Source organism: Anas platyrhynchos, chromosome 1, assembly GCF_047663525.1.
Source record: "Anas platyrhynchos isolate ZD024472 breed Pekin duck chromosome 1, IASCAAS_PekinDuck_T2T, whole genome shotgun sequence".
NCBI classification, from domain to species: Eukaryota; Metazoa; Chordata; class Aves; order Anseriformes; family Anatidae; genus Anas; species Anas platyrhynchos.
Window position 1 is genome coordinate 195,309,110 of NC_092587.1, and position 20,357 is coordinate 195,329,466.

Consider the following 20,357-nt stretch of genomic DNA (forward strand, 5'->3'; position numbering starts at 1 on the left):
TGGTGACCCCAAACCTCCCCATAATTGCAGCTTCAACAACCTCTGTTCTCATGTCCCCCGACAGTTGGGAATAGAACATGTGAAAATTACCAGGTTTTGCTCACAAAACAGCAGATAGTAGTGTACAGCTGCGAAGAAGCTGCTTTCCCAGGGAAGCCTTTGTACAGGTCTTAGTGACCTGCCAATGACACCAAGCTCTGTGGTGGGGTTGACGTGCTAAAGGGAAGGGATGCCATCCAGAGGGACCTGTACAGGCCTGAGAGGTGGGCCTGTGTGAACCTTGTGAGGTTCAGCGAGTCCAGGTGCAAGGTCCTGTATCTGGGTTGAGGCAATCCCAAGCACAAATATAGGCTGGGTGGAGAATGGATTGAGAGCAGCCCTGACAAGAAGGACTTGGGGGTGTTGGTGGATAAGAAGCTTGACACAGCTGTCAGTGCGCACTTGCAGCCTATAAGGCCAACCGTTATCCTGGGCTGCACCAAGAGCAGCGTGGTGAGGAAGTCGAGAGGGGGGGTTGTCCCCCTCTGCTCTGCTCTCCTGAAACCCCACCTGGAGCCCTGTGTTCAGCTCTGGGGCCCCCAGCACAAGAAGGACATGGAAGTGTTAGAACAAGTCCAGAGAAGGGCCACACGGATGATCAGAGGGGCTGGAGCACCTCTCCTGTGAAGACAGGCTGACAAGTTGGGGTTGTTCAGCCTGGAGAAGGGAAGGCTCTGGGGAGACCTTACAGCGGCCTGCCAGTACCTAAAGGGGGCTACAGGAAAGCTGGGGAGGGACTCCTTGTCAGGGGGTGTAGGGAGAGGACATGGGGGAATGGCTCTTAACTAAAAGAGGGTATGTTCAGATTAGACACTAGGAAGAAATGCTTTATTGTTGTAAGGGCGGTGAGGCCCTGGCCCAGGCTGCCCAGAGAAGCTGTGGGTGCCCCATCCCTGGAGGTGCTCAAGGCCAGGCTGGATGGGGCTTTGGGCAACCTGGGCTGGTGGGAGGTGTCCCTGCCCGTGGCAGGGGGGTGGAACTGGGTGGGCTTTAAGGTCCCTTCCAGTCCAAGCATTTTGTGATTCTATATGAATGATTCTACGACCTGCAGCTACCAGTGGCCGCCAGAATCCCTCTTGCCCCACGCCTAGCAAGCCCACAGAGCCTCAGAAACACAAATGCACCGAGCTGAACCGCGATCACAACCGAGCCACCATATCCCGGTGCTAACCCCGCCTGCTAGGCAGGGACCTGAGGGCGGGGGCAGGACTCGAACCCGCGGCCTCCGACTCTCCAACCTGCGAACCCTGGGCAAACCACGTGACAGCCCCGCCTCCCCCATGACCTGCCAGCACTTCCGTAAACATGCCGGGGGCTGAGTGACAGGCCGCGGCAGCCAATCGGAGTGCGCGGAGCGCGGGGTGTGGGCGGTGACCTCCCTTCGGCCGCCCGCGCGCGCACTGAGGCGCGGGAACCGCTCCCGGTAACTACCGGTGGGGTCGGGCCGCGACAGAGCGCGACATGCCGCGATATAGCGCGATATGGCGCGACAGGGCGCGACGAGGACCATCGGCCTGTGCCGTGGCGGCGGGGGGAGAGGGATGGGCCCCGTTGGGCCCGACCCGGCTCCCGTTGGGGCGCCCCAGCCCCACTGGGGGGGGGACAGGGCCCGGTGGGGACACCGGGGGAGGCCTGAGGTGGCAGGTCCGAGCACTCTGCCTCGGCCAGTGTGGGAGGGGGGGTATACTTAAAGGTTTTTTCAATTTTTTCGGGCTGGGTGGGGGTATTTGTGCTCCTGTGTGTGTTTTGAGGAAGGTGTGCGCTCCTCAGAAGTCCTGAGTGTGGTGTGGTGATGTTTTCTCCGTGTCTCACTAATGGTCTCGTTAAATACTATAATTTTACATGGTAAAATGTGCCAGATCGCCCTCATCCTTTGGGATAAGGTAACAGGTCCGTTGTCTCACCGGTGTGTATCGTGGTGTGTTGTCACAGCTTCCCGATGGAGGCCGCAGCAGGTGTCAGGAGGTACGAAACAAGAAACAAGACGGCCGGGACGGAGCTGTCAGCCAAATCCCGCGTGGACTGGAGGCGCACCAAGAGGGAGCGCCTGCTGTTTGACAGCGATGACGAATCCTCGCTTACCTCCGAGGAGGAAGAGTCCACGGAATCCACCGTGTCAGAGGATGGAGTGGGCGAAAAAGATGAAGCTGTTCTGAAGAATGGCTTTTTGGATCAGGAAGAGAAAATCCACAGCGGGGAAATAACAGATGATGAATGTGTTGTGCCTGGGAAGCGTAAGAGGTTGAACAGCTCGGTACTGCACGACAGCGATGAAAGCGAGGACAGTGATATCCTTGTTAGGAAAGTTTTTGCCAAACGCCACTGTATAATTAATGAAGATGAGAGTTCCCAAGAACAGCAGCCTGATAAAACCTGCCCTACGGAAAATGTTTCTACTAGCAGGAAACAGAAAGTGGTGGCAAAATTGAATGCTCTTGCAAGACAAAGAGCATCTCGGACATCTTCTGCAAGTGAAAATTGGGAGGTCTGAATTTTATCTTTGAGCTTCAGTTCCACCACTAAATGTAGGGGAAGATGGCAATTAATAGATACCAATCAGTAGGATTTTTTAATTTTGTTTTTTATTCATGACAAATCAGTAATCCTATCACATTTCAACAGTTGTCACGTGTTAACTAAATAACAGTTTTGAGTGCTGAAAACCTTTAGATCTAATTTAATTTTTGTCACTGGGGATTTAAGAATTCCCTTTCATTTGCTTTTTCAGGCATTCTGATGACTGAGCAGCGTAGAATGCACGTATCACTCTTCTCTATGTTGTCAGAAGGGGAAAAATATCTTTAATATTCCTTTTTCCTTAGAGAAGAGACGTGAGAGGACTATCAGATTACTCTTAATCAAGAAACAAAGTACCTGTTAAAGCACCTTAGAAATCTCATGTTAACTTAATTCCTATTCAGTCTGTTTGACTGGAGAGAGGTACATGGAGATTGCTGATTTAAAGCAGAAAGTAATTGTCATGTAGTACAGAATGATGGATTTTCTGAAATGCATTATTTTTTGTTAACAGTTATGGTCATTAGAAGGTCCCGTAGATGTAGTATTTTGTTAGTGCAGATACTAAAAATTCTTGATTTGCTTTTGAAATATATTTTTTAAATTTAATTAGGATACCAGTAGTGAAACAGAAATAGAAGAGGAACCATTCTGTAACCTCACACCAACAGAAGAAAGCAAAACTGACAGTGACAGCCTGAAAGACTTTATAGTTGATGATGAGGAAGAAGAAGGTGATGATGACGACACAGAGCAAGTAAAGACTGAAAAAAAGCAACAAAAAGATATAAATACATCAAATAGCGAATTGCTGGCATACTACATCCCACAGTGTAAGATCAAAATTAGTTACAATTCTATATTTATAACTTGTTTTTAGTGCTGCAATAAATATTTATGGGCTCTAAATACAAAATAATACTGTGTAATAGAATATGATAGTTCAAAAGCAGAAATTCCTGAACAGCTTTCATTTGTGAAAGTGCGTGTGGTTTTCACAGTAGACTTTTACCGTCCTTCGGTACGTTATTAAAGGGAGGGTATAATTTGGAGAGAAGGACAAGAAGCTCTCTTGCCCAGATTTTTTTTTTTTTGTCAGTCTGCTTTAGAATGAGGCTACCTATGTGCAGATAGGTTAACAGATGGGTTAATTTTGGATCAATTTTGTCTTGGAGAATGACATAAGAGTCTTGCTTGTGGGTTGTTTTTAGTTTGTTTTGTTTGTAATGTGTTTTTATTTATGGCAGCAAGACTTGGAAGCGCTGATCTGGAGGGCTTTCTGAATCCATAGGTCAGTTTTAGACAAGCTGCACTGAGTCAGAACACTTGTCATGTTGGTCACGTTCCCTTTATGAAAACTGGTATCTGGATGGAGGAGAAACTTGAACCAGAAGTTTCATGCTAGTTTTCTTCTTGTATACTTTGTTGTTAGGAGGAGGTGTGTACTGACAGGGTAGTCAGTGCTAGTGTAGATGGTTACACGCGTTTGTGGTATGTGTTCCCCAGTAAAGATGTGAGCAGAATTAGGTTTATTTGAAAGAAAGTTAGGAAAATAAAAATCATAAGCCTGACCTTCTGTTGTTTGCATTGCTTCCTGCCATTCATAGAACAATTTATTTTCTTTAGTTTGTGTTTATAGCTCCTATACTGGGCTCCTGATGAAAGGACGTGTGTGACTTTAGGACATGCTAAAATTCATTAAGATTATTGGGATGAGAAGCAACATTTAAATGCAAGATCTTAAATAAGGGGTTTTGATGTGGGACATTTAACATTATATTTAAATTCATATTTAAATGACTTTAAAATTCTAAATTTACAATAATGGAGGAAAAAAAAACTTATTATGTGACAGTCAGTTTGCTTATACTTTTTTTTTTTTTTTTTAATTCTGCTTATTTCTTTCCAGTATCTCGCTGTAGTCCTTATGTACACTTCAAAAGAATAGTAAAGGCCTTTCTCATAAATGCAATTGATGACACTTTCCTGAACTCATTGTATGGTAAGTAAATTGCATTTAAAATTTAACAGTGCATGCAAAAACAAAGGCATTTACTCTTGGAAAAGATGGTCTCCCAGTTAAGAGTATAAGTTTGTGAGTTGAAATCCCTGAGATCTGTTTCTAGTTTTTCTGCTTTGTAACTTTAGAAAGTTGATCTATCTGAAATGAGTAGGGTAATCTTGGAAAAGTGTGTGGACTTAATTCTTTTAAGCCCATAAGGCATTCTGAGGTGTAAGGAAGTATTTCTGTGTTGCTGATTGGTAGTACTAGTTCCAGCATGAAAGCAAAATTAATTTCAAATTAGTGGAAAGATCGCAAGGTCATGTGATTTTTCAAAATGTCATGTTTTGTAGTCTTTTCTGGGAAATTTGATAGATAAAAAATAATTTTAGTTATGGCGATTATTCTGTGTCCTAATCTTTAATATTTGATCTTTGAGATAAAACAAATTTCAACTGCAGTCGGTACTTCCTGGCTTGTTTTTGCTGAGGAAGTGGCTTTCAGGATTTGGCCTGGTGAGCCTTAATGGCAACTCCTGGTGTCACCAGGAGATCAGGGTGAATGGAGAAACTGAAACACACCACAAGCTTTAGAGTAAAGGCTGTGTATTCTTGCAACTAAAAACATCTTTCAGCTACCACTGCTGGTTCTTTCAGGTATTGTTCTGTTTTACCAAGTGCAACAAGTTTATGAAGAGTGAAAAGTAAATCTTGCCAGATTTATGCTATGTGACATTCCTTCTGTTTCATAGTGTATCTACTGTAGAAAATTATTAACTCCCTGCCGAGGTGCTACTAGTATATCAGCTATGAAGGCAGGTTAAAGGATGTATTCAGAAGAATATTATATACCACGAGCAACATACAACATCACCTAGCATTACAATATATTTTCAAAACACAGAATGGATTTTTCTGAGTTAACACAAAATAACTAGTTTGAATTAAGAGCCTAATACTAATACTAATAACTAATAACTAGTTTGAATTAAGTTTGAATTAGTTTAGTGATAGACGTGCTTTTTATTATGAAAAAGATTTTAAAGTCTAGCACAACCTCTTTAAAGGTTTCAGTATAACTGATTTATGGTAATTATTGTAGCTATAACGATAATGACAATTAACTGTTCTTATAGAAAAGGCTAGATAGCCAGTTGTCCTTTGATAGCAGCACCACTAAAAGATTAGGAAAGGTAACTGCACAAATTAATGTTTTTCTGTACGTGCTGAAGCCTGAGACAGTAAGAATTGGCCTGCACCAGTGAAACTCCCTGTTAATTCCTGGAATCTAGCACATATCTGGGAGATAATCATGGAATACTCATGTTTTACTCATCTTACTGGTTTATTTCTTTTGCTTGAGTAAATATTTGGAAATATTTATGCTGCTTAACTCCAGGCATGTGACTGGGCTGCTGAAGGCTAAAGGTCAATTTCTATGTGTTGCTTGGAAGTGATGAAGGAGAAGAGAGCTGTCAAAATTTCTGCTGGGAAGCTACTCGGCAGTTTGTTTTTGTGGATTACAACCTTCTCTTGTACATTATGAACACCTCACATAAGCTGGGCAAAAAGCAAGACATTTTTTTTTCCTTTTCAATTCTTTTAAATGGCATTGAGTGAATACTTCTACCTTTGGGGTGACAGCTTTCCACTTTAACCTGGCTTGTAGAGTTTATTTGTGTACCTCCTGTGATACACACCTGTAAAATAATTAAATGTATTAGTTTATCAAAAATGCATGTGTGACTTATCTGGAAAATGGTACTAAATGTACTCGGTAGTAATTTATTACAATTAATCATGGTTCTTAGTATGCAGAAGCATAATGTCCTCAAAAATTTTATTTGAGGAAACTTGTACAACATATGATGGTCAGCAAATCAGTAATGACTCTTGCTGAACAGATGGAACAAGGCAAAAGAAGTATGCACAAGACATGTTGCTCTCCCTTCATTATTTGGATGACCGTTTTGTTCAGCCTCGTCTTGACAACTTAATCTCCAGAAGTCGTTGGAAAGATCGGTACAAGGTACGTAGCTTCTACTTTAAATGGTGAAGTGCTCTCCAAATCATATAGTTACTGACGGATTTTTTCGGTAGTATAATTTTCAATAAAGGCACAATGCTCACTATATATTTATATATATATATATATATATTTCAAGAGACTCGTTGCTCTTTACCATATGTAACTTGTTTTGATACTTGCAAATATCAGAAATATTTGTGTGTTTATGAATACACAATAAACATTCAGATAAGCATTCAGATTTTGTTCTCTGTGACCTGAATGCTTCTCCAGCTGACTTTAGCAGATGGTATTTAGAGTATTTTTTGTCATTTGTTCAATGTTATAACAAAATGTTATCCCCCTCCCACAAAAAGAGAAACCAGTATGTTCATAATGAATCTTCTGCTACTTCAAAAATATGAAGCCAAGATACAGTAGCCTAGTCAAAATCATTGTATATGAAGTACTGGAATACTGTTAGTGTTCTAGCTGTGGTGACCTAGTAATCACTGCAGTAATGCAGTATGAACTGTGGTGGGATACAGTATTTATTTGAGGTAGGCCCACTGATGCAGTTGCCCTGACCACTGCCCCAGAAGAAATAAAAACAGAGGGAGAGATGAAAGAAAAATAACTGCCTGGATGCAGGAGTCACTCTTGTAGACCTGAAGCTAAATGAAATAAAACTGGGTGAAGTGTTAGAAAGTGATCAAGAAGGTACATGTTTGCAACTGAATGCTAAAAAACTTCACACTTGAATCTTTTTGGTTTTCTCTACTGCTGATTTTGTGCGAATAGAGGGTACTCTATTATTTACCCCTAGTAGGGGTATACAGTCTATTCAAGTTTATGGAGATTCTTTAATGTTATCTGAAAAATGTTTTTCAGGAGCGTGTGGATTGTTACCCAAATGTTCGCATCGTCTTGAAAAATCCAACAAATAAGTTCTGTCATGCCTGTGGATTGAATCGGTATTGTAAGTTTAATGTGCTACTATCTGGAAAGCTTTATGATAGCAGAACCTTGGAAGCAGATGAATTCATGTCAGATGACAAACAGGTAACTCCAAACAAGCACCTTATATAATTATTTTTAAGCTTAGTGTAGTGTTACGGAAAATCATACAACAAATAGAAATCCAGTCAGCACCTGTAACGTCTGTAATGCCAGATGCAAGCGTTAAGCTGCTGTACTTCACATCTGAACTCCTGTTTGTTTTTAAAATGCGATGACCATTTTGCAGTTTTGAGGAGTATAGCCTCAGGTCTAGGTAGGAGTCATGAAGGCAGTTCCTGTGAAAATGAGGAGATGTAGATGCTTCCCTCCATACCCCTGGTCCTTTCTAATATCTTGGGAAAGAGGTCTTGAAAAGTATCTTCAAAAAAACACTTTTATCAATAAAATAAATCTTTTTTCTTTTTTTTTATGACCTTTGTTTTTGCCTGCATCTCAGTCATTGGTGTGCTGTTTCCTCCCCAGCTTTTCTGCTTACTGTTAGTACCTGTTACAGCACTGCATGGAGTACTACTAAGTATATGCAATTGTGAGCTGAACATCAGGATAAGAAAGATAGAGTGTTCCAGGACATGTGATAGGCTTCATTGAAAACTATTGCCTTCAACCCAAAATTAAGATTTGCTTCAGTGTTTCTTCTGTTTCAAATCTCTGCAGTCTGAGTCATACCCAGGGCAGGAAGGAAATGCTCTAGGTACAGGGTGTCCTCTGCATGCTTGTCTTTTGTGGTGCATGTGGAGGTTGTCAGAAATTGTGTGTCAACCAGGCTGAGAGCACACACGGAGACTCACATACTAACTGAAGTACTAATACAAGCACTTATCAATTATTTCTAAAGTAGTTTTGTGTTTTGTTTTGGCAGAGGATGTTCAATAGAAGGTTGAAAATCCTAAGCATATTATAAAGAAGGGAGAAACAGCTCTAGTGGTAAAAAAAAAAAAAAAAGACACGATTGAGTGTTGCTCTGAACATGTCTGGCATTCCTGGTTTTTACCAAGAACATGAGAAATGCTGGGACTTATTTTTTTGTTTTAATCTTGAATAGATCCTATCTCCTCGTGCCAGGAGCCTGAGGCTTTAAATCAGGAGTGACATTTGCCTCAGAGTTACATCTGTTCTAAATATCAGAATGCCTTTTCACTGAAATTAGATCACTTGAAAGCCCTTTACCTTTTTGTGTGCCTATAATGCCCTTAAGACCTTCCCAGCAAGAGTCATGCATTGATTAGCTTTCAGAAACATTATAGAAGTAACTGGATGTGTAATGGACGATCATCTCTGTGGAATGACTGCTTTCTCCCTTGTTGCCAGTAAGGTTTGTTCTGCCTTGGGTCGCTAGGTTTGCTAATTCCGTGCCGACTGCTGCAGCATTTGGAGTGCCCGTGTGCTCTTGTTTGCTGTAGGTCAGAACACTGAGTGAAATAGTGCCACTGTCATTCGGACAGTCCAAGTGCAGCCTAGTCAAGATTTACTGCTTCATTCTTCAGATGTTTTCACATCTGCTATTTCCCATGTAGCTATTCACCCAGGACAAAGTATCTCGAGATCTCAGTTGAATTGACACTTGAAATTCTTTATCTCCTTTCGAGAAGACTTGTTTCCAACCACTTTGGTACATTCTAGTAGAACCTTTTTTTTTCATTTCTGCGTTATTGGAACAATTTGTCCAAACTAGAAAACATTTCCACTTAGGTAATCTTGCATCTTTTTCTCACCCAGCTGTCTTTACTAGGGCATTTTGGATTAAATTGTAATTTTTGAATGAAACATGTCTTTTGTGTTGTTACATACACATTGTTGCACTAAGCAGCCTTTCTAGATGACTTGAGCAGTCAACTTTGTTGTATTTCACAGCTGAGACTTTGGAAGAGCTTGAATATTAAGAACCTGGGTGTTCCCTGTATTTAGCATAAAATTTACAGCTAACAATAATTGTTATGATTATGTATGCATGTGGCCTTCCTAAGTAATGTAATTGATGACCTCTTATGATGAACTCAATACGTGATTTGTCAAGGATAAAATATTGTTGCGTTTGCATACCAAGCTGTTATCCAGCTTCTGCCTTTCTCCTTACATCTCTTTCTTTCAGGAGATGTATTTCAGGAGAAGCTATATTCCTTTTCTTTGTGCATGTAAAAGAGTTGCTGAATACAGATGAAGTTCTTCACAGTGCTTGCTGAAAAAAAGTGTCAGCACAAGATGTATTTACAACATGTTTTGAAAAGGGATATAATAGGATTTCTTACAGAAAAATAAAGTGAAGCCCTCAACAAACTGGAAGCTTACCTTACTGAAGCTCACGCCTAGATAGTTTGCATCTCTGTAAATATTCTAATGTAGACATTTGAGGGCCATCGGTGTGATTATCATTATGTCATTGTGATACTGTGATGCAGAATCTAGGTAAATCTAGGTAACTGACAGGTGTGGGTTTTTTTTTTTTGGTTGAACAGATTACAGAACTTGCTGAACAGTAGCCGTTAATACTGTTTTGATAAGAGTGCATGTGTATGATAATTAAGAGAGCTTGGCTTTTCCCCTGATTTGTTGAAGGAAAATACCAAGCATTTAGGATGTGGGGAAGCAGTCATACTAGCACAGCTCCTGCAGACCATCGTACAGTCATTACTCTGCATTTACAGACCTATATGTCAGGAAGATCACTAACTTAAAAACAGTTTTGCATGGGAAATATGTGCCTTACCTATGCAGAAAGAAGCGAACTAGCACAAGAATTTAATCTTTACTCAACTTCCACTTTAACTGTGGAAATAACAGTAGCAACCCCCTCACTGCTGCCCAAATGTTGTCCTATATTGGCTGTTTTTCACTGTGGAAAACACTTGAAATATCCTACTGAATATTAAACTAACTTGCTGGTTCATTTTTATCCTCTTCAGCTTAACAATACAAGACGAGGGTTTTCTTTATGCTGTGTAGCCCAGCATCTGGTGAGATGGTTGCTACGTGCATGCTCAGTGGAGCTCAGGGGCTGCAGAACAGACCCGGGAGAGCGAGTGATTGAGCACTTTCCAGTAATTTTTACTAATGGCTTGCTAATGCAACATTCCTATTCCTACGGTGACCTTTAATTGAGGCTGTTAAACGTACTGTTCTCAAGTTGTCTTTGAAGTTCTTCTGGCAGTGCATTGATCAACTTGTCCTGCCAATTGAGGGAAAAGAAAGAACAAAAAGGGCACACAGAGCTACATAAAACTGGCACTGCAAGGAAAATAATTGACTGAAAGGAGGCAGATCAGCACTGGCAGATCAAATTGACTGGAAATACATATTTGGACTATTTCTAAAGTTTTATTTGAAAATACTCAAGAAAAGTGGATGTGTAGAGAACAAAAACAGACCTCCAACCCTCCTCTTCTGCATAAAACTTTCCTTTTCTCTCATCTCTGAAGTATTCTGCTTTGCCAATAGGCCTGAAGAGAAACAGCTGTTCCAGTTTTGCTTAGGCTTGCAGTGATTGTGGTGAGGAGCTGCCAATTCCCAGCCCTCCATGGTCAGGGAGAATCGAACAGTTTGGAGTTGTTGGTGTCCCCTACACTTCTCTGCTCCTGCGTCACCTGGATTATAAACTGTTTTCTGCTTTCGGTCTCGGCGTTGTATTTCCATTTATATCTGTGCTTAGAGGACATGAATTCAGTCACTACATGTTAGGCTGTTGTCAGGCTATGCTCCTGCATTCCGTACAAAGTGATTTAACACCACTTTGGCTGATATGGCCAGCTTGAGCAGATAAGCTAAGCATTAGGATAGAGTCAGTGAGAACTGTGAGCGGAGAAAATTAGAATGTGTACAGTGCTGAGATTCTTTCCAAAGCTGCATTCTGAAATAACCTTATATTTTTAGACGATCTTCCTTTGCTTTAAAAACACAATGCGTAATGACATTATGTGATATTTAACTATTTTCCTCTGGCACCTCTCCAGTCTGGGAATTCTTTACACCACACACATAAATAAACTATGAAGCTCTTTGCCACAAGGCACTTTGGAGGCAAAAACTGTAATTGGGTCCCAAAAGGGATTAGACAGGTTCTTGGGGAAGCTCCTTCCATGCTATGGAATGTGATAGCTGAGATGATACAGAATGTCTGAACTGTTGACTGCTACAAGTTGTATGATAACACCATAAACATTATGGTGTATGTCCTGTATATTATACTAACTTCCTAAACATTTCCTGGTAGCTGTTGTAACGGGAAGAACGGGGCCAGGCAGAGTTTTGGTCTGATGCAGAATGATATCTGACCAAACCGTGTTCCAGATGCCACACTTCATTGCTTGGACCGCACCTCGTTGCTTGGAATGCTTAAAAAGCTGTGAAACACTCAGTGAAACACCACATCGCATTTTTGATCGTCTCAGTGTTTGAAATGGTACTTCTGGAAGTTTGAATCATTCAAGGCTTTGCCTTGATTGGTAGGTCTTGCACTTTAGAAACAACTGTAGCACCCAACATAAGCCTTAGTTTTTCAGTTTTGGGTGTGAGTAGGAAGTGGAGCTGCATATAGGTACATGAACACACATGATCATTAGACAATTGCACTATAATTATAGCATTTTTTATCTCAAGCTGGTTACATTTTCAGTTCATAGACATCTATGTATGTCAGATCAAAAGTCTTTTCAAGTGAGAGTGCCTCCATTGACTTTGGTGATCAGTTTATATCACCTGAGCTGTTGGTTAATATGTTTAAAAACTCAAATGTATTTATGTATATAATAATAAATATAATTTTTCGTTTATATGTATAAACATGATAAGAACTAAGTATGCTTTTCTATCATTGTAACTGTCAGCAGATGCTGCTAGAGCTAGGTTGTGCAAGTGGGCCAGATGTTTTGGGAGACTGCTCACAGATGCAAACATTTGGTCATGCATTTAGGAAAGTTTGCTGAAAATGCAGGATGTAAGCATTGATTAAAACTTAACCTTCTAATACTTTAAAAGAGTGTTCAGATTATTGCCAATGGCAGCAATGAAGAGCATCACTGTTGTGGCTCAGAAGAGATCATTTTGCAGTAAATAATGCGGTCCGTTGAAATGTGTGCGTGTAATCCAAAATAGCAATACAATCACAGCTTTTATTATTGACGTAAAGAATTTTGACCTTTAGCCATTTATCTGCTTGTTACTCTCAAAGATGTGACAAAACATCAATCCAAAACAATGCTGCCCTTGAAGGATGTTTATGGGGGTTTTGTAGTAATGCTAAATCAGTTTCTCCTGTGTGCATCAGGAGCTGAGTTTCTTCACGAATGTATTTATTTTCCTGCTTTGGAGGGTAGAAAACCTGACTCCAAAACCCAGCCAGATGTAGATATTTTTATTTAATAGTCTTTGTCTCCACGGGTTGAAATAGTAATTTGTGCACCTATTACTACTGCTGGGTGTCCTGAAATGTAGGTGAACTTTGACTCCATCTCCCTATGCACACCCCCGATTTCACATACTCTTAGTGAAAGTTTGGTATTGCTGAACATTCTTATAACCAGTCTATGTGCACTGTATAAAACCTGGGGTTCCGGATATTCCTTTTTTGAAATCTATACGCATTTATTAAGTATATATGCCAGTGCACATATTTATCTGTATTAATATGTATATACTAAAGAAATACTGAATATTATTCAGTCTACAAAATGCTAGAACTGTTGATTCCTGTCCCTAGAAGTATACTACATTTTAAGCAAAAGTCATCAAATAATTCTTCTTCCTCTGCTTTCACAGTATGATGATTTTCTAAAATGCCAGTGATTCTGTAACGAAGTTCCCCCAGGAGACAACAAAGATGATGGTAGTTATAAAGATGGCTGTGTACAGCTTTTGCAAGAAAACAGTGCTGATAAGCTGCCATTGTTTAGGCTTGCTGACTGCCTGCTTGCTCCAAAGTTGTTCTGCTGTGGTAGTGAAAACTACATGGTTTTACTCTGATTTTATGCATGTACTGTGATTTTATTTATTTCATTATTAAAAAAAATGTTTCCAGGTTGACTGATAAAATTTTATTAGGTAGGCTGACTTGGCCATTCATTATATTGTCAAGATGATGACCGTCCTCCCTGAGAAAATAATGTGTTTACTTTGGTCTAGGTTTTGAAGGTTGGCGTAGTGTGTGCAAATCGTACAAGAGTTTACCATAATTTGAAGCACTTCAAATACAAGTTGTATGTGGACTGCAGCTCCATTACCAAGTTGGATGGTGTTGAGGATGAACCAGTTAAAGACACGGTCGAACGGCTGTTCAGTCACCTGGAAGACACAGGGTGGATTCAGGAGGTATGACCAAGTCAGCTGATGTATCCTTTTTCAAGGAGACAAAATAAAGCTGAGATAAAACGTTTCATTTAAGTGTGAAGTTCTGAATTATTGGTCTTTGATAATAAGAACTCAGCTTAACCGTTCATCTGCTTCTGCCGATCGAGTCTCTCAAACGGTATGCCCGCTGCTTTCACGTACGGTTTCTATCAGCTTCTGACATTAAGCTTTTTGGCAGCTGCATGATCTCTGGGCTGAGCTGGGCAGGCTCTTGTTTCATCTGAAAGCAGCAACACAACAAACTCAAGCTGTATGTAACTCATGAAGACTGGAAACATGTACATGAGGCACAGCAAGAATACTTTTCGCTTTACGTGGAGTACTTTGGCTGTTTCAGAAACGCTTTATGAAGTATTTTAAGGCAACTTGGAGTAGTGTTGCTTTTAACAAACTTTTAGATATCTTTGCTTCTGAGTTGTTATTGGCATGCTTGTTAATGTATTGAAGAAAAACACAAAAAGCATTCTTTGTGTAATTCAGTTATTAAACCTTGATCAAATAATACAAGTTCTATTTGATTTGCAGAGATACAATGATCTTGAAAACTACATGAATGATGCAGATGATTTCCAAGAAGAAAAAATGGATTAAGTGGTCATATAGCTCTTTGAAAGACGTCTTGTAAAGAACTGAATGACCTGTTTTATCTGCATGCACTTTATCTCTGCCTGGTCTTCAGTATTCCTTTTAGGCTGTATTATGCTTAAATCCACGTGTCTGTAAACCACTGTGTAAGAATGTGCTGTATCTTCTTTTCATCTGTGTAAATAATAACCCGAAGTTTTACCAAATGGGTCTTTTTAGTCTTACTGCACAGGTCACTCTAAGTTTCCTCTTATTCTTAAGCAAAGAGATACCAAGATGTTATTTTTGTGAAATAAATCTTCTGTCTACCTATACTGAGCTGCATCACAGGGAAGGTGGGAGATGCTGAGACCTTTGCAAGTAGGGATATTTGGGAAGATGAGGCTATGTTACACAAGAACGTATGACTTGCATCGTACCTTCAGTCACTTAGAATGATAGTTAGGATGAAAAGGACCCAAATGCAAGGATTTATTTCCCCTCTGAGGTATCACAGTAGACTGTTGCAAGGCAACAGAGGAACTATTCTGCAGTTCTGACTACATTTGCAGCACAATAGTCATTCCTCTCTTTAGAGACTAGGTGATGAGTCACTTTATAGGCGTCATACCGACTGAGTCTGGCTTAGCCATCTAAATGAACACTTGGGCCCACAATGCTGTCTCTGATACACAACTGAGACAACTTACGGAGATTTCAAATGTCAAATTATGTTGTACAAACATAATGGCAACAACTTGCAGTAAGTAAACAATTAAGAGAATGGATTAGCGCGGCTGTGCAACCTAAGCAAGAATTCTTCCAGCATGATCTGACAACAGAAAGTGGGAGTTACTTAGAATCATGATGCATGGCTTACCATGGGGCACGGGGAGTAGATTTTTGAAGAGCTGGGAAGGGTTAAGTGCTATATGGTTCATTCTGTCCCTTTACTTTGTGCTGCATATAAAATAAATTATATGTAGCCTACGAGAAGGAGCAGGGCACAGGGTTTTGAATCCAGCTAGGGACTGTGCTTACATCCTTCTGTATGCACAGACTTTTATTAGTCTGTTGTGGCTGAGCAGCTTTGTAAAAGGGACGATACCATTAACTCCAGATTTTTTTAACAAGTTGCTTTCTCAGAAGTAAAACTAATGAAGCCTGATTTTTCAGGTATTTGTCCATCAGAACTCCTTGTGCTCAATATGCCACGTTACTGGTCACATGCTGATTGGGTGGGCAACTACTGCCACATGTACCTTGTCATGGTCAGAATCTGCTGGCTTTTTTCCATAGGAACTGTAAATTCGTCATTTAGTAGTTTTTTCCCAAGCATTAATTGTAAGTAATGAAGTACTTTTATATCTTAAGGTGTTGAAACTCAGCAATGGGTTTATGTGGTGGTAGAATGAGCCAATGCTGTCAGTTTTCTATTATATCATGTAAGTAACAAGATTTACAAACTGTGATGAAAAATCCCAGTAAAGAGGATGAGACTTACCCTCAAGTAAACTTGTACTTGAAGACATTATTTTCATACCTTAACTGTCAGTTAAATATGTAAATATTCTGAGATTTTATATATCATATTTATCTCCCTGGTTACCAGAGCTGAAGTAACTTGTGCTTTCTATTCTCTTTCCTTGTCCATCCCTGTTATTCTGGGACTGTTGGTGGGAACACACCCATCAACTTAAAATTACTGAGGAATCAATCTCAAACATATCCCTTTTAAGAAAAGCAGTGCCCCTTGAAAACCTGACTTCTTTCTGTTAACAAAATCTCTTTTGTACACTTTTGTTGGTATCTCTAAAATAATGATATTTGTTTGGTGTAATGTGTTCTCATGAAAGAAAACTGTTTTGAAATTAATGGGGTTTGTACCGCTTAATGGTGTGCACTTCCATAGACCTTTCAGAATAGTTTTAAATTCCGCTGCCTTCTGAATTTTCCGAAAGCTCTAGAAAATGATTTTTATGTAAAAAGAAAAAAAAAAAAAAAAAAAAAAAGCTGTTGGAATGAACAGTCAGTTTCTCATTTTGCCACGTCTAACCTGAATACTACCAAAATAAAAAAAAAAAAGTTTGGGAAATTCTGGCTTTTTGAGTATTTGTAATATTTCATTAGAACCTACATTTAGATTGAAAATTGTCAATTTATTCCAGTGATGAGTTTTGCTCATTCTGGAACTTTTGCATGGTTGGCTCGTTGGTCTAGGGGTATGATTCTCGCTTAGGGTGCGAGAGGTCCCGGGTTCAAATCCCGGACGAGCCCTTGTTTTCCTCCTCAGTGCACAAACTGGGGGGGTGGACTATTATTGGATATGAGGGCAATCTGGCAGCAGTATCTGTCACCCCATTGATTTCCAGGGCTGATTCAGCTGATCTGGCAGGCTAGGGGGGTGTCCCCTTCCTCCCTCACTGCTCGCTGTGCGTCCCTCCCGACCTTCCCCGATAGAGACCCTACAGTTCATCAGTCAGGGGTATAGGGTAGCCACGCTCCCCTGCAAGAAACAAGCTCAGCCATTCTGCGGTCCCAGATCATGTTTCTCACCTCCTCTTCATTTGCATAAAAAGTCTCTGAGCTACTTACTTCTTTCTTTTTCCTGCAGGCAGGTTTTTTTTTTGTTTTTTTTTTCCAGTCATGCAAAATTTCTTGGAAGAAAGTGCCTCCGCCGGCTCACCGACTTTGCCTGTGACATCACTAGCTGGACCAAGAAAATGCTAGTGAGACTAAGAAAATGCCTCGAATTGACATCACTGATTTCTGTGTCAGCAGGAAGCTGATAACTTCAGCTGGCTTGGCAGGGGGCTGACAAAATGTTTGTGTGTGTATAACCAGGCTTCACTATTCCTCTCACCGAGATTAGAGGAAGTGATAATATTTTTGTGGCTGCTGTTTTACCTGAAGAGGTTCTACAAGGCAGAGAACGTGAAGTATCGTGACATCGTGTTTACATTCATCTTCACCACAGGAAATGAAAAAATTGTTTAGAAGAGACATTTATGTGAAAATTCAGGTCAAATTTTCCAGGACAGGCTGTATGTAAATGCTAGCACTTGTACCGTGTGTAGTGTTAAGAGGGCTCACTCCCCCCCTACCCCCCCCTCCCAAAGTTTTCGGGTCCAATTGCAGCAAGAATATTTGTAATAGAGAAATGCAAACGTCAGCTGATGGGGGAAGTCAGAAATCCAGCCGGTCTTTCACAGTTCCTTTTCTACTCCAGAGATTTTGAGTGGATTTAAATGGTGAGAGGATATAATGCTTGTACTGAGAGGGCATTTTTAATTGTCTTTAGTGTGAGTTTTTGAAGCAGTAGCTCTAATTAAGATAAAGTAGCTGTCTTCATGGAACAATGAAGAAAGATCAGTATGTGATTAGACTTGGAGCAGGTGATTAATGATCATACTTCGAAATTACTTTAGCTCCTGTAGTGTTTGAATAATCTGATCTAGTTAAAGTTTTGTAGCCCGGGACTATGATAATGACAAAATTCATACGCGATGCTTATGCATGGGATCAGCCTTACAAATGTGGTGTGCTTTTGGGAGACGAGGCCCTTTATGGTCTATATTCTGTATCTAGTTCTTGCAGGGAAGTTTGAAAAGAAGTGGTTTTTCTCCCCTTGTCCCTCAGTTTTCGGGAAAAAAAAAATCATTTGTGGATCAAGTGGAATGGCAAACTTCGCTAATAGTAGATAGCTGATGCTGCCTTTTTCTTTTCTTTTTTTTTTTTTTAGACAGTGAAAGCTTCTGTTTTCCAAAAGCAGCGATTTCTAGTAGTTCAGCAGGCAATTACAGGCAATTCCCATGCTTAACTCCTCTAGTTTACTTTTATTTGGATAAATAAAGGCTTGTAGTTTTATCCTTCTTTAAGTCTTCCTGGATAAACAGAGTGGGTGTGTTAGATAAACACATGTACATACAGCACCACTCCAAGAGAAATACCCGGCACACATTAAATATACTTTATTAAGATGACTTGCTGATTCTGCTTTGAGAAATAATAAATATCAAGTTCCAATCTGAATTTCGAGGTGAGACAAAAGAAAGACAGAAAATAATGATTGACCAGCCAAGGAATAATGTGAGAAATATGTGAAGTGGTATTCAAAGAGCCTGATGATAATGCCCCCTTCGTGGGCTACACTGCCCTGAATACTTTATAAGAATTTGGGTATTTTTCTCGGTAATAAGGGATGGTATGGGTTGTTTTTATTTTGTTTGTTTGTTTTCCCTGTTATTTATTAACATATAGACACAGTTTCTTTACATTTTTCTGCAAATTGTATTCTTAATTCAAAAAGGTGTGTGTGTGTGTGTGTTCAGGATGGCTTATTTTACAATTTACACAGAGCCTTGTGCCCAGACTTTGAGGACACAAAAAGTGACCCAGGTGCAGTCAGATTCTGCTCCAAAGCTTAGCAATTGAGCAGGTGAGCTGCACGATGCATCCTAACAGCGTGCCTAGCTGCAAGTACATTTATCACATTATTTATAGCAGTAGTCATTCAAAATGGCTAAGAACCCTCTGAAAAACAAATAATGGGAATGGCTGAAAATGTATAGCCCTAGTTAGTCTTCCACGGGACAGTTACTAAGCACATGCCATTTTGGTGGAGTTAATACAACTTTGAAGGACTTTGATACGTGATTTCTAAACAGATGAACGAGGTGTGTGCCTAGATTTAGGCGTGGACTCACGTTTTTAGGCGACAGAGGTTCAGCATAGTCATTTTCTTCAATTTTTGGTAAGTTATCAGCACAATGGGACTTCCACGGTGAGAAGTCCCGGCCGAGAAGCCAGCAGCAGGAAAGGTTTGCTCACCCAGTGGGGGCTGCTGGCTTGGGAAACTCAGAGCTGCAGCAGCAGGAGCAAATTCACACGGAAAAATACTCAAGGATGACAGCTCACATAAGCCTACAGTATCATTTCAAGAGGTCACAGATGTTGGCATAGGGGATAAAAGTAATGAATTATTCAGGACCCATTATGTTAATGTCTCATCTCGTGTGGTTTTATGAGCACACATATGACACGATCACAAGTGACGTTAGGATCATGTTCAGAACCGTCTGCTTTTAAGAAAACCGACAAGTAGCCGGTCCCAAAAATGAAACCTGTTTCCAGGAGCTGGTAGCATTCGGCAGCGTCTCCTGGACAAAAGTTGTGAAGCTGAAGGATGGGTTTCGTGTATTTCCTTCTCAGAAACACCAGGGGCAGTCTTTGCTGTGTATTGCGCGGCTGGGGACTCGCAGCCCTGCAACCAAGCCGTCTCTCGCCCTGGAAGCGGTCTGTATTAAACCACAAAACACATCAGATGCTGCTTAGCAAAAAGTGAATCTTAGACATCTGAAGTTACAGCTCAAGAATCTTTGTTTTGAAAGACCGTTCTCTAAGATCTGCAGAAGCTCACAGGAGAGAGGATTCCTGCAGCTACCTGGGTATCTCCCTGGGCAGCACCATCGCTTTCGTGTGCCCACAGCAACTTCGAACCCCCCATCAAGATGTCATCTGAAGTGCCCTTGCTTACTTTCCATGAGATTTGTGTTAATGTGACACGTACGGTCTGTGGCTGACCCTCCTAAACTCAGCAGTGACATCTGAGCTGTAACGAATGAATAAAAGCCCCAGAGAGGCCTGAAGCAAAGGTAACATTGTCTATTATTTTACAAACAGAAAAATGTCCATTTTTTTCCCCCAGTGCCAGCCCATTGTTCTCAACAGATGCAAGCTACCATTACGTATCAAATAATAACCCACTCTTCCTCAGTTGTTCAAGGTTAAGCAAAAAAATCCCTTTTTCCTGTTAGCAATAATGCCTTCCTCTGAACACAGCACATCCCCAAACCTGGCGCCCGCAGACACC

At 40.7% G+C, this 20,357-nt stretch overlaps 1 protein-coding gene and 1 non-coding gene across 5 annotated transcripts; both read left to right on the plus strand.

Moving 5' to 3' along the window:
• The first annotated feature begins 1,307 nt into the window (after nucleotides 1-1,307).
• Nucleotides 1,308-14,788, plus strand: CCDC82 (coiled-coil domain containing 82). Of its 4 annotated transcripts, XR_011806538.1 has the most exons (9): nucleotides 1,469-1,706; nucleotides 1,972-2,524; nucleotides 3,170-3,389; nucleotides 4,466-4,558; nucleotides 6,462-6,586; nucleotides 7,457-7,627; nucleotides 13,697-13,902; nucleotides 13,998-14,039; nucleotides 14,447-14,788. XR_011806538.1 is itself a non-coding variant. In XM_072032766.1 (8 exons), exons 2-8 carry the CDS (start codon nucleotides 1,979-1,981, stop codon nucleotides 14,510-14,512), a joined length of 1,407 nt encoding a protein of 468 aa, XP_071888867.1. In that variant the 5' UTR covers nucleotides 1,308-1,462; nucleotides 1,972-1,978; the 3' UTR covers nucleotides 14,513-14,788. The 4 variants fall into 4 exon arrangements, 3 of the variants coding, with proteins under 3 accessions (XP_071888867.1, XP_038035192.2, XP_071888868.1); XM_072032766.1 differs by lacking the exons at nucleotides 1,469-1,706; nucleotides 13,998-14,039 and adding an exon at nucleotides 1,308-1,462 and having other exon boundaries at nucleotides 13,697-13,882; XM_038179264.2 differs by lacking the exon at nucleotides 13,998-14,039 and having other exon boundaries at nucleotides 13,697-13,882.
• Nucleotides 14,789-16,690: 1,902 nt separating this feature from the next.
• Nucleotides 16,691-16,762, plus strand: TRNAP-AGG (transfer RNA proline (anticodon AGG)). Its single transcript has one exon. It is a non-coding gene; the product is annotated as a tRNA-Pro (tRNA).
• The last annotated feature ends 3,595 nt before the right edge of the window (nucleotides 16,763-20,357 follow it).

Excerpts from the sequence above, each read along its gene's own strand:
- CCDC82 (XM_038179264.2), top strand. The coding sequence starts at position 1,501 with ATGCCGCGATATAGCGCGATATGGCGCGACAGGGCGCGACGAGGACCA. Across the intron at positions 4,559-6,461 it reads TTTCCTGAACTCATTGTATG|ATGGAACAAGGCAAAAGAAG; the intron begins GTAAGTAAATTG and ends CTTGCTGAACAG. Across the intron at positions 13,883-14,446 it reads ACACAGGGTGGATTCAGGAG|AGATACAATGATCTTGAAAA; the intron begins GTATGACCAAGT and ends TTTGATTTGCAG.